Here is a 14,759-nt window from a genome sequence, read left to right as displayed (position 1 = left end):
GACTTGAAATTACAGTCAAACGTGATGTCCAAAGCAGTTTCCAATCAAGAGTTTCAAAGAGCACAACCAGCAAGAAATCTCATTCAAATCCTTTTCTTTTTTTCTGTTTAACTTCTTCAGTTTGTCTCTTATCTCCCATTCAAACATGCAAACCGTATCTCTCCCCCATGCATTTAATGTCTAATTAAAGTAAACACAAAGAAGCAAAGGTTGTGTGTTCATTCAGTAATGATTAACAGATTAGGTCAATTCAAAAATTAATTTAGGTTGCTGTGCTTTTGGAATTTCCCCATTGTGGGACTATTAAAGGAATATCTTATCTTTATCCATCGTGGGGAAATTCTACCATTTTGAAAGCAATCGTTCAACATTCTGGGAAAACAGCTCTCTTGTCAAGAGTTAGATGACAATATTAAAGGTCTAGTGTGTAACCTTTAGGAGGATCTGTTGGCAAAAATGGAATTTAATATTCATAGGTATGTTTTCATTAGTGTATAATCACCTAAAAATAAAAATCAGTCTTTTGTTATCTTAGAATGAGTCCAAATAAGCATATTTCCCACAATGCCAAACTTTGACCCCCTTGCTAAAATTCCAACAAAAAGGTTTAGCAAGTTTTATCAAATAAAATGTGTGATTATGCATATTGTACAATACTACATATCTGAACATAAAAAGAAGATTATACATGGCCTTCTTATGGACTGATTACAGAGTAATTTCTACTTCCCAGGAATGCATCAGGGAACTTATTTTAAGCCCCACCAGGTCAAGGTCAGGATTCACCCTTGGCCCACAAATAAGTCCTGTTTTTGTTTCAAGCCTCTATTTATGCTTGTGCAGATACTGTCATAAGGGACAGATTATATGACAAAAACATTTCCACGCACAAAGAGAAACAGACATAACGTCTACATAGATGTTATAATGTAGATCATTTGGGCTTTTAAAATTAGCTCACACTCTATCGACATGGGCTCTATATAATATGGCATTTAGGTTCCTTTCTTTAACAGAGATATCGCTCTGCTTTTAAATATGAAGTCCTGTAAAATATTTTGTTTGTATGGGTAAGAAAAATTACGTTTCCTTAAATTCCCCTAAATGTAGAAACAGAACTTACCTTTTCAGCTGTGGCTGTTAAGTCCTCAATCCAGAGTCTTACTAGACTAGAGCAGTACTTCAAAAGGTAAACACGGAAGACATACCCTTTTACCACTCTCTGCAAACATTAGTTAACCAATAACCGACAGGATGTGAATAACAAATACATTTTAGCACATCATCTTAATAAAGCACAAGCAGCAGAGTACAGTTTTGCTTAGGATTTGATAACTTTTGCATTTGCAAATTTGGAATTTTTATACGACTTTTGTACCAGAGGTTAGCAAGCATACTGCAAGCTTGTTTGAACCAGCTTATTTTGTGAAAGATATTTTGTGGGATTTGGATGCTTTGTAGAATTACTGGTGTATTTGTCTAAACAAGATTTGGGAAAAACCCTAACATAATTAGTCCCTCATACTAGGGATTCAAAAAAAGAGACTCTACACAAGTCCTGTGTGTTATGAATTATATCCATTACTTATTGGATCAAAAACTTTTGATGTATGGATAAGTGATCATAAGTTTTACTTGCATGTTTTTATGACATACAGATCTGTAATGTGAGCCACTGAATGTGAAGAAATGTTCAATGTCTGTTTCAAAAGTCAATTTTAAGCAGTCATATTACCTATTATTTTCCTAAAACTGAGTGTGAGGATGTAATTATGTTTGTTGTAGCAAAAATAGCATATGCTGATTATCATGACATTTACAAAATGGTAAATATTATACCTCGCTCTGTCATAAAAAAACACATCACACAACAGCAAGCATGAGGTCAAAGATCTGGGTCATGCACACCACATTTTGATAATAGTAGGTTTCTACATCAATTTAGGATGACTACACCCTGTAGCAGCCTCTCTTTCTCCAGTCACCATGATCTTTACATTTTTTCCATTTTGATGTTTCCTTTGTGGTAGGAACAGTATCACACGGTGTATTTCCTGCCATGCCAGACCAGAACTGGTGGCTCTGGAACAGGGGAACGATTGCGTGCTTGCAGACACAAGATTTCTCAGACGATTATGGGCTCGATCCATCATGTGATAAAGCAGAGCCTTAGGGAAACCTATAGGCTTAGATTGCTGCTGTCTGATGCTTAATGTGGTGCAGCAACAGGAAGTCCCATTACAATGAAGCAGAAATCGTGCTGTACATGTTCTCAGTAGCAGCACAAGGCATATAGTTTTTGTAGAAAATGGGGAATAGAGACACATTGTTTTTGTTTGGTGAGTATGGCACAACACAAAGGACAGGATACATATGATAATTTATTAATTTGCTTTGGTATCATAAGCAGTGAGCAATGTGAAGCAAAGAAAAATAATGTGCTGTAATAAAGCCAAATTAATAAACACAGCAGAATATACTTAAAATATATAGTACATTTTGAAATATGTACTATAAAACAGTAATACCATAATCAACAATGTAAAAAAAAAAAAAGCTTAAAAGTCAATGTAAGATAGGTCGTCACCCAGTCTTTTCAATTTCAAAAAGTCAAGTCAATTTATCTACTCATGCTATCACACCTTCACAAACCTAGACTTTCTGTCTCTGTCACACAAACAGACACATCCGAATGTGTGTTTGTGTGTGTGTGCACATACTAGATGTGTGTGTTGTCACACATGCCGCAAAGCTTTTTTATGTGTGTGAGGGGGCTTGCAAGTCAGAGGAAGTGGAGAAGCAGCAGGCAGGTTAAGATGAGTAAAATATGGTATATTGTAAGGTTAGAGTTCCAGCATCCAGCCATTCAGCACCGCAAAGGTCATACATTATACCATATTTATCAAGACTTCTTCTTGGTAGCTGTCACTGGAAATCTAGAACGGTGCTTGACAAATTGTTTTGTAGTCTGATTCACATAAAGCCACAAAGACAAAATGCTTCCTGTGAATGTTTCTAAACTGAGAAGTGAGGCAACTTGAGCTTAGCTTTTCTAAAACTGCAGAATTGCATTAAATTAGGGATTAAATTAGATTGACCTTTTAATGCCATTTGCTTTGTTGATTTTTGATCAGAATCTCCAGTTAATGCAGGTTTAATACAGTTTGAGCCAGACAAAAAGTAAACATTATCAGTCTAGGAAGGCAGGAAGAAACTGAGTCATACATTTTTCTCACCAAGGCTGACAGTAATCCCTGTTTGCACTGACCTGCAGTTCACCTGTGTTCAGTGTGGACTATATAACCATGACAGTGGTCTCGTAGCCCTGAATTGAGCTCAGCTGTCAACAGCCTTATACCGTGAGGTGTGAAACACTGTATGCTCCTGTTAATGGATAAGTGGCTTATGTCTGACTTACACCTCATGCCTGGCTTTGGGTAGAAAAGTCTCTGACATGGTAATGATTAATATATGTGAGTGCAAGTAAGCTTTACCAGCACAGAGAACAAATACAAATCCTGAAACATGAAATAATATCAACAATGGAAAGGAATAAGGATCATTCTCCAGGGAAATGAAATTGTGAAAAAAAAAAGTCACTGGGAACTACTTTACATCAAACAGTAAGGTGCCAGTTTTGCATAAAACATTTGTCTCTGAAAAATGAAACCAAGCACAGTTGAGAGAGTTTGCTCTTCCGCAGTAATGAGAGGCGTTCGATGAAAGTAAAATCATTGCTTTAAAAAATGAAAAATACAAGTCTCAATATTAGCTAATGCGTCTCTCCTTTAAACTAGTTTCAATGAGGAAGGATAATGTTTCCTGTTTTTGCAAGCAACACACCCCATTTTGTAGCATCAGCACAATACTTCTTTGTATGTGGTAAGAGTCCTTCTTAAGTTCCGGGTAAAGAAGATTGAAACAATTACAGTATCTTCACCAACAAGCTGCATGAGTTGGCCAGTCATTTAGAAGAACTGACTTTGTCAAACATTGTATGTCAGATACCAGGGATAGATTGACATTTGTATGTTCATTACAGGAAAGCAATACACACAAACCCACACCCCCACACCATACCCTGGCCTTTTTTCTAGATGAAAGTATGTATTTTGTATAAGGTGCATAAGTTATAGCAGACTCTGCATGTAGGGCATTAAAAGTGGTTATTGGTCGTGGAGGGGATTTTAGGAGAATTCAAAAGCGGTCTTTTGTGGTATTTTTAGTCCAATATGGCTGAGATTTTCAACAACCTGTTGGTGATGTTTGTATTGTACGCAAACACACCATGTTCTTTGCACGGTTCTAACATACATTGAGTGACCTAATTTTAACTTAACCTGTTTAGCATAGCTAAGCATTATATAAACAAGTATTCATAACAGATATGACTCGAAATCTATAAATATAACACAATCATATAAATTATGAATTGAAACTGAGCAAACTCTATCAGCCATGTGATGTGGCTGGAAACTCCAGAGGACCTGCTATAAGTGGGCTTTGAGTTAAGATTGTTTGTTCGTCACACTGTGGTTTTCAAGAGCAAACTTTCAAGCTTGATATGTCTTCATGAGTTATGAACAGATTTATAAACAGTGGGAAAACCTGGTTATTGAATGCTTCATAACACACTGTAACAATGTGTTTATTTGTGTTTTCAAATATCACTGATCATAATTACAGCTATGTTACAGTGTTATCATTTATTAACTGTCTATACACAAGTTATACATGCTTACAGGACAAGTTACAATCGTTGACTGCATCTATTGGCCGAAATAGTGTATAATATTCAACATCTGAAAATAAGAATCATTGCATTTTGTTAGAATGAGCCATGTTTATCCACAGAGGGAGCGGTCCTCTTTAATGGAGTCCACCATGTTGAACCGCCATGTTTCTACAGTAGCTCAGAATGGACAAACCAACACTGACTCTAGACAGGGCCTTTTGGGTCAAACATTGAATTATAAAAAGTTCCCAAATCAAATTTTTATTAGGAAAACTCATCTCTGACGCTTACAGGAAACAGTCCTGTAGTTATTGTGTTCACTATTTGGGGTTGATTGCACTGTTCATCAGTTGTTCTCTACTATTATTGTTATGGATTGAATATAACATGAAATATTTATAAAATATGTGACTTAGTCAGGAGTTGTCAGTTTACTTACTGATAGAAAAGGGGCCCCTTCAGGAATTAACTGATATGATCCTCTTAAATAATAAATGGTTACTGCATAAAGGTCAAAGCTTTTGGTTATCTTTAGTACCTTTGCACACTCTCACTGTCATACTGAAGCTTTCTGTTGTCGTGAGTTACATGACTGATGCTGAATACTGATCAATAACGCAGGAATACCATAAACAACAAAAAAACAAAAACAAAGACACCAATATCTTTGGTTTTTCTATTTTTACTACCGTTGTTTTTGGGAAACAAGCTCAGTGAACTATTGGTCTGAAAATCAGACATCAATAGTACAAAGTAACCTGAGCTCTGTCACTTGACTACCATGTGACTGGTCTGAGGCGGCTGCAGACAATAATACCCTACTAACACAAGAACTTGAGGGAGCCACAGCTGCTGGGTCACAGAGAAGGGTGAATGATGGTGTGAGAGTTTAAATATGGAGGCATGCTGAGAGATAGAGCGCTGGTATGAAAACAATAAGTGAGCCATTTGCTTGCATGTTCATGTTTCCATGTCTGTATGACAAAAACTACTTTTGCATCAATGCCAGTCACTGCTTTAAAAGGATTTTATAGAGCATCAGAAACAACCTGTAAAAAGAGCACTGACAGACCTTTTAAGTTAATTCGGTGATCGTTGAGTTGTGTGTCTAGCCTCCTGATGAATGTAAGTCCAATATTCACTATATTCACTCTTTTTTGGTTCTGACCAACTCTTGAGGCAAACATCTGGCACAGGCTCTGTAGCAGCTATGATCCACTGTGTATCTATTCCCTAACTTTGTCTGGTATCGGTGCAAGTAGCACACAGGACTAGTGCCAGATTAGATTATTACATTTCTCCAACCTCAAATGTAGGGCAGATGCGAGCAGATAAACACTTTATGAATACTTACAGTTGAGATGCCTCATGTTTTCTTTTGATAGAAGTATTTTGTTGCTGTTATTTTACAATAAAACAGCACACTGTCATCTGAGCTGAGCTACGAGTCAAATTGAACAGGCTTTAGGAAACCGGCACAACTCTGAGATGAATTCACATGACCTCAGTGTGTTCGGTCTTGATACGCCCCTATCTATAACCCCACATAAAAATCACATTGTTCCTTGTAATGATCCACTTCAGTGCATCATATTTGTTGAGTAGTACTTAACCACACAGTAGCTCTTTCATTTAATTTTAGCTCCCACGGACTCATTGAAAACAGCCGCTGGTGATGGAATATAATAGCAGAGCAAGGCAGCAAATTAAATATTTCAGCATTTAGCGTTGAGTCAGTAGCGTTGTAATTTTGGTTTGTATCCAAAATGAAAAATCCATTACACTCTCTGTGAAACACTTTCAAACTAAAAAAGATAACCTTTATCAAAAGCATGAAAACTGGAACACTGAAACTGTCTTTTATGACCAAATATATACATTTTTGACATCCAATATTGGTAATTTTTTTTATCATAATAACTTTTTACCATTTCTTTTTCAATATAATACATAATCATTTTTAATGTTGGAAAATCTCGCTCACACTCACACACAGACATACATACATAATTAATACGCAATTTTTTTTGACCAATTGACTGTTTTCTTCTAATTGTTCTATTATCTTTTCAGTTGTTTACATACTTCACTGTAGGACAGGGCTGTTTATCAGAGTGAAGGCTCTGTGAATATATATATTATGATAATATATTATTATAACAGATTTTTTAAAGTTTATATCTTAAATAATAATAATCATTTGTAAATCCTTTCTACAACCTCCAAAGAGGTGTGTTCAGATTATATATATATATATATATTTTTACCAAAACGCAGATGTGTAATCTTCACTTTTATAGCATTTACAACATTGTACATGTTATGATTAATTTCCCCACACCTGGCAGAGGCTCACGGGATGGATGCATGTTGATTCAATACCATCAACAGCATCTGTTGGCAGACAAATGATCTTGTGCAGTCGTGGATGGTGACAGGGCACAGAAAAAGCTGTTACTCTCAGAAAAGGCCTCTGCTGCAGGTGGTTTACTGACAGTCTGTGTGTGTGTGTGTGTGTGTGTGTGTGTGAGCGAGGGTTTTCTTTGTATGGTGGTTTGGAGGAAATAACAGTGAGGGCAACATGGCAGGAAGTTGGTATTCATTTGTCACTACCAGCCGACATCCAACCAGTCTACACTACACTTTAACGGGGTTTTACGTCGAGAGAACTGTAATTGTACTCCCAGGGCATTTCTTTGAATTAAATCTGAGGTAGTACAAAAATTTCCCAGAGACATTTCATTGAAGGTTCAATAGAATTTTAAAAAGCTGCTTACCTACAGCTCATACACATACTTTGCTTGTGGGTAACCTCCCTTCAGTTTTACACAAGTTTTTTGGCACACTGAAGTTGATGGAAGATGATTAACTGTAGACGTCATTGCCTGTTTTCAGTCAACAACCACAAGATACCTGAGCAAAAGGGCTGGAGGTGATATGCCAGGTAACTACCAAGTTAGACTAGTATAGCTATTATAAATTATGAAGTGAAAAATCTGGCTTGTCTATCGACCTGAAGACCTTAGAGGTTTTTAAGTGCAATGATCCAAGAGTAAGGAGCCATCAATCTAATTCCAGCAGCGGTCTCCACCTCACAAGACTCATACTGCTTTGACACAGCTGCAGGCCCTCTGGCTGAGACATCCAACACCAGCAGCTCAAAAACACATGACGGGAAGAAAAAAAAATAAATCTCTGCAAAACTGTACTGGTTCTGCCTAAATCTCAGCACTTTCACTTCTACGTGCAGTTGTTGTAGGAAGTAAGTTGAACAAGGTTATTTTGTTTTACTCCAAACTTTACTCAAACAGCTGATGTTTACAAAGAATGTACAGATGTAATGTTGCCTTGGACATGAAAACCAAAAAGACAACACAAGCCATGAAATGGACATAGCTAAAAAGGAGTCTGCACCACGTCCTCCTTTCGTAACTCTCTACACGAAACGATTTCAAAGCAGATACAAGGAACTCTCAACATGAAAGAAAACTTGCGTGTGTAAAAATTGTCCTCGAACCACTTTTTTGTTTATTTGGGATCAAACTATAACCTGGTTCCAATGTTCATTTCTAGAGCTAGCTTTTATCAGAAACATAAAAAATCTAAACTCAGTGGAAGCCATGTGTCTACAAAACAGTAAATGTCCCGTGGCAGGAGGTAACAGTAAGTGCTTTTTGCTTAGAGGGACTTGCCAGATTGGCATTCACACCTTCCAACCCCAATACAGGAAAGCCTTAAACTTGAAACAGGATGTCTGAAAACCTATCAATATAATAAATATAAATACATCTGAAGTTTTCTACAGATTGTGAAAAGGACATGACAAAAATAGCTTTCTTCTCAAACTCAATGCACTTGCATAAATAAAGTGTAATAATAACATTAATTACAATAGTTATAATAAACCTTAAGCTTTAGGAAAACCAAAGTATGCTTGGCCCTTTGAAATGTAAGGCTTGGGCCCCTAAAACATGTCTAGTTTTCTTTTATCTTCACAGTAGATGCACGTTGACACAACGATGAGCAGAGATACTCATGAACCATGTGATGCAATGCATGGAGTGACAAGTTCAATCTGAAAATGTGTCGAAAAATGACTGTGACACATTATTTCATTTCTTTGGGGTAACAACTCCATTAACCAAACTGAGGAGTCAAATTGTTCTCGTAGTCAACATCTGATCAAGATGATCAAGCTCAAAGCTTACAGTTGGGCCTCTGTTTAACTTCATGAGGGAAAGAACTGACTGAAGATAATGTTTTCTTTAAAAACCTCATTCACAAGCATGATTTCCTTCAATGCAAAATATTATTATGATAAATTATTATGAAAATAACGTCAAGAGAGAAAAGCTCATTTATAGAAGAAATATCACTAAAGTAGAAAAACTGTCCGTTGTATAATATGTAAAGTTATTTTTACTTGACAGCTGCTAAATGTGGTGGTAGAAAACAAACATATTGTCCCAGTTAGATAGTCCAACCTTTTCCATATTTAATAATTAACTGATGGCTTCTTCCTGAGAAAAAAAAAAAAAAAAAAAGAGATGGAAGGATGAAGAACCACCACAGAGTGGTCGAAGAAAAACAGAGGTCTAAGTAAATATCTATTCAATGCACACAAAAGCTAATTTAAAGTCCCAGCGTAGTTTGATAAATATGCTAGGCCTGACAGGGAGGAGGAAGACGAGGAGGAGGAGGAGGAGGAGGAGGAAGAGGAGGTTCCTATCAGCAGTAGCAGAAACAGAGAAGCCAGACCGAGAAACGAAGACCTGGAGCTGCATCTCTCCGTGGTGATAAGGTGGTGAATGAGGAGGAGAGATAGGTGGAACCGGATGTCACTCCATGATGGCTCGGTAGATGACAGGCTCAATGTAGTCCTCTCTGTATCGAGAGTTAATGACTCGTTGCCTTTTGGAGTTCTGTTTGACGTCATTCTGCGTGAAGAGCTCGAAGCGCATATCGGACGCCACAGACTGAGGACCAAAAACACCGGAAATCAAAATTAGTGTTTGTTGGAGAGAAAATATCTCCAACACACAATTAGTTAGGCTATAAGTCAAACTTAGCAGCACCTTTACTTAGCATAAAAGCTTCAGAGACCTTTTTGATAAAATGGGAGATTTTTACCATTCGTGACTTGACTCGTTTAGGCAGATCCTCGTCTAGAGTGTAGATGTCTTCTCGCTTGACGGAGATTTGTGATCCATCTTCAAACTCCACCTGATTGGATGCACAAACGCAGACACACTTACTTTTACATGGCAATTTAAGCGCTTTACTAACTTGCTGCAAAGCATCACTTTATACGAGTGTTAAACTGGGTCGTAAAACAACAATATGCAGGCAGTTATATTATTTCAGTCCACAGACCACCGACATAATTAGAGGAGAAACTGCATAGTTCCTCCAACCACGTAAACGCACTTCACTTTTAAGATATCACATATTGATGAGCAAGCTCATCTATTTTTAATGTGTCCTGACATTTTTACTGTTAACCACACAGACCGCCCAATGTTTTTGAGGTTGAAGAACATAACCCAACATCCACTGATGACTAAGCCATTTGCAGTAGATGTCAGTGTCAGTGACACAGAAAGAGAAGAGACGGGTGAGGGGAGGTTTACCAGGTACATGGGGATGGAGTGTGACGTTACAAACTTGGCTCCATAGATCAACCCATCTGTCCATCGTACTTGAACAGCATCACCTGCTGCGGGTGGACCGAGCCGGACACAGTCACGGTTCTGAAAAGAAAAGCAAATGGTGAACTCTGGCTATGTATTAGACAAGGATACTAAACAGGAAACTTGCATTATATAAACTCATATCTGTCTGTGTGTGTGTGTAACTACACTTCACTCCTTGATGTATTTTCATTTGACAGAGTAAATCATTAGATTAGAAGCAATTCTAAACCTCAATGTCCTCTGGGAAGAGGTTGTCGCTGTATGACCCGTCGTCGAACACAACCTCGTAGAAAGTGGCTGTAGTCAGTTCCACCACCTCGCTGTGGTAATAACGGCTGTTTTTGTGTTTACAGATCACCCTCTGGCCCACTGCCAGCTCTCGCATGGAGGCCTTGTTGCGCTAGGGAACAGAAACTGTATGTTAGGCTTCAAAGCTTATCACTCCACAGCAATAACAGTCACAGGAGAGATGGGTGGTTGTAGTGCAACAAACAGCACACATCTATACAAATAGCTCAGAAAAGATGAATCAACTGAAACAATATTTGGAAAATAGATGTACCTAAGAAATTATACTGCTCTCTGCGTCATCATAAGCAAATACTCAACTGTACTGGTCTAACAAGCCCAGACTTGTAGTCACATAGCTCAATACCAGTAAGAGACATAACCATCACAGGAATTCTATCTGCATTCATTTTGTTGCTGAATTGTTGCTGAGAGGAACCAACCGATGTCAGTCTCTCCCAATTAGTGAATCAAAGCAGCATGAACATGTACAATAGTAAAAATCCCTCGGGTAGCTTTGAGAGCTTAGAAAAAAAAAAAGTCTCCCAGCTATTTTTGTGCTGCACGGCTGACTTCACCAGAGCTGGAAGCTAAGATGCAAGGCTAATTAGACGGTCTTCACAAATGCACTCTTTGTCAATAATCTACAAATACATGGGCGGCATCTTAGCACCTCCTTATCCATCTTATGAAATAGAAAATAATATTTCTATTCAACATAAAATGTGGCTGGAAATAATACAAGTCAACAAGTCAGATTCTGAAAAGCACAAAAACAAATGACAATGCAGTTCTTATTACAGCAGTAAAAATGATTCAGTGAACACAAACAGCAAGAAAAGTGATATTATCAGAACAGTGGGAGTATTTGTTGGCATTATGTTTGGGACTGCACATTACGTCACCTTCCATTCCATGGAAGGAAAGGTTCTTTACAATGAGGAACTGAGAAAACCTTTAGTGAGCCGTGTTAAGATGCAACATTAATAATGTACAATATGATAACAGCACCCTAACCCCAAGCTGTCAAAAAAAGTTTTTGGTAGACAAAGGCTCTCTAAAAAGCAGAAATATAGTAAACTTGTTTTTTTCCCCACAACATGCATGTTAGTTCTCAAAACCAACCAACAGTGCATGTGGAGTCCTTTCGGTAGGGAATTTTCAACTAAATAAGATAATCCAAGCTAAACAGTGAGATTAGACACAAACAACAAGTGAGTGTGTATCACATGACCGGCTTTTTGTTTCTTCTTACAATAAATGATCTAGTTGACCCTTTTTTCTCACACATATTTTTTTTTTTAAATCTCAAAAGCCAATAATGTAAACACAGCTTCAGAAGATAATGTATGTAACTGAGTGACCTTAAATCTAACTATGTTTCTGTCATGTTACCTCAGGTATAAGGGGTGCTCTGTGTCTGTGGCAGGTGATGAAGACTATGAACGGCCAGTCATCTGGGTGCATGAGGATACCAGCTGCTTGTGCGCAGGTGGGGTGAAAAGCTGTGGAGCAGCGCCCGTGGGAGCACTGGACACAGCAGCCCTTCACCTCCCTCTTCATCCGTTTCCTGCAGTGTGCACACTTCTACCAGAGTGACACAGACACAAGTGTGGAGGGGTGGAGTAGGGGTCAGGAGGAAAAGTTATGAGAGACAGGTTAAAGCAGAGGAAGTACAGGGGAAGGAAAGGAGGAGAAAGGAAACCAGCCAAATGGGGAGGGGATAAAGATAAAAAGGTTATCAAAGGGAGCAAAAGACACGCAGACCCAGACACGAACTGGAACACAAATATGTGAGGAGGAAATTACACAACTTCCTTTTTATTATTTACTTAATGAGGTTCTGACATCATATGTATTTATTTAGAAGAAGATGCATTGAGAATGGATCCTTTGAGAACAAGACCTATAACAATGAAGACCTGTGTATTTTCCAACACATGACTCATACACAGGACACAAAGTAAACATATACTGTCGGCCTTTCACATTCTTTTCTAGAGAAGAACTTGATTATTGTTGTGTACTATGACCATCAAATGTGGTCAGAATGTTACGCAGCCTATTCATTCAAAAAATCCAAGGGTGATAACAAGAAGTGAAATTGAGTAAGGGCAACATCAGTTTCACTATGGTAAAGTTTGTGCTCAATGAGAAGTACATTTATTTAATTGACAGGAACAGTGGTACAGCTGCTTTGCTGTACCAGAGTTAGCTATAAGCTAATTTACATCTGTAGTCCCTGCTCAGGAAACAGAGTAACACTTCTGTTAAGAAAATAAACACTGCCAAGAACAGAATCTGTGTATGGGTCAAAAGTGTTTGGCAGTGTACAACCCCCCTCTACTGCCATACACTGTGACTCTTCAGCTGACAGCACTGTCAGGAGCCCGGCATGTGAGATTTTTATAACTGAATTTTGAGCAAAATGCACGTTTTTTTCTTTCTGCGTGGAAATCTGATGTTTTCACATCACAGATAACGGAGAAAGGGATTAAAACATGAGGTAGGGTATAACATAAGACTCCTGTAGGCGGATAGAGGAGTTCAGAGTGGCGGTGAGCTGAAAAAAGCCCTATTTGCAAAAACACTAGAGCGATTTACTGTATTGTCAGTGGATATTCATATTAAAGTACAGTTTTGAATGAGAGAAACAGGCAGCACAAGTAAATTTCAATTTCAGCATTCTGGCACATCAAATCAACAAGTATGACCTTCCTCCTCAAGGCTACACAGCAGATGTCCTATATCTAAATCACTGCCGTTGGATCAAACCTACAGCAGACTGTAACCGCAAGGAGTCTTACCAGTTTGAACCGTGGCAGCGGGATTGCAGAGAGGTCAACGGGGCACCGCTCAGTGATGTTGACAAAGCGAGCTTCCAGCACAGTGATGGCACACAGCACATGAACCCACCTGTGTGAAAGGCAAACATGAAGTAGATTCAGGACAGTTCAACGTCCAGGGTGCAATGCCACTAGGAATGTTAGAACACATATTCAACAACGTGGTTAAATAATCAAACATTGTGTGTGGTCCCATCTAATGTTGGGACTACAAGTTAATGTCTATATAAGACCATAAGATGCAGCTGAAAGCTCAGAAAGAGCCAATAATCGGAACTTGAGCTGAGAGTAATTGTCATTTATATCTTGTTGACTAGAGCAGAATCCAAACACTGCGGTTTAAAGTAAGTCACTGGTGGCATAAAACCATGTGAAAAACCTAGAATTCTACTGTTTCATGGTATTTCACATAGTGAAATAGATATTCATAAGTGGTCCAAAAGAAAACCCCAAGAATTCAACATCAAAAGAGGTTAAATTCTACACTATAGTTGACTATATACAGCCGATAGTATAGATAATATGGTAAATAAAACAGGAATAGGAACAACCATTGCCTGAGCCATTGAGCCATTCAAGATAGATGGCTGACATGTTGCTTCAGCCATTTCCTGTCATTTCAACCGACATTCACTGCGCCCTACACTGAGCGATAAACGCGCAACCACAGGCTGGGAGGAGTAACAACCGTGCACACACCTAAATCCACTGTGTACATGAATGAGGATGAGTATGAGTATGAGTGTGTGTGTGTGTGTGTGTGTGTGTGTGTGTGTGTGTGAGTGAGTGCCTGTGTGCATATTTGTGCATTCAGCTTGAGGGGGTCGATGCACCAGATGGATTTCAGCAGTGACAGACTGAGGAAACAGACTTAATGCGGTCAAAGGAGAATGAATGGTGGGCACAACAGCCTGTTGTGTACCAACCAGTCACACTCATTCTGTCTGGGTCGCTGTTTAAACATCATAAATCCTTTTTCAGTACTTCTTTCCATAGGTAAGTTTATGACTGTGACCATAGAAGACAGTCTAATAAACAGGGTCATATTTTCTTAGAAAAAGGGAAAGCTGAAAAGATGCTTTCTATATTTAAGATTAAGATGCCACAATCTTTAAGAAGGTGTTTGGGTACTGCAATGGAAAACACTACACGTCAGCAGAGGTGGGTAGCAACGAGTTACATTTACTCCGTTACATT

General features: G+C 38.4%; 1 protein-coding gene across 4 annotated transcripts in view; it reads right to left on the bottom strand.

Moving 5' to 3' along the window:
* Positions 1-9,407: 9,407 nt before the first annotated feature.
* Positions 9,408-14,759, bottom strand: part of kdm4ab (lysine (K)-specific demethylase 4A, genome duplicate b) — a 16,658-nt gene continuing 11,306 nt past the window's right edge. For all 4 annotated transcript variants that reach the window (XM_035670809.1, XM_035670810.1, XM_035670811.1 and 1 more), the window contains 6 exons: positions 13,524-13,632; positions 12,112-12,303; positions 10,658-10,828; positions 10,366-10,485; positions 9,866-9,958; positions 9,408-9,711 (listed from right to left, as the gene is read on the bottom strand). In XM_035670809.1, the coding sequence (XP_035526702.1) occupies positions 9,574-9,711; positions 9,866-9,958; positions 10,366-10,485; positions 10,658-10,828; positions 12,112-12,303; positions 13,524-13,632 (823 nt within the window). In that variant the 3' untranslated portion in view covers positions 9,408-9,573. The remainder of the gene's footprint in view (positions 9,712-9,865; positions 9,959-10,365; positions 10,486-10,657; positions 10,829-12,111; positions 12,304-13,523; positions 13,633-14,759) is intronic.

The sequence above is a fragment of the Morone saxatilis genome, unplaced genomic scaffold (assembly GCF_004916995.1).
Source record: "Morone saxatilis isolate NCDOM2014 unplaced genomic scaffold, NCSU_SB_2.0 Contig23, whole genome shotgun sequence".
NCBI classification, from domain to species: Eukaryota; Metazoa; Chordata; class Actinopteri; family Moronidae; genus Morone; species Morone saxatilis.
This window is presented reverse-complemented; position numbering and strand designations above follow the sequence as displayed.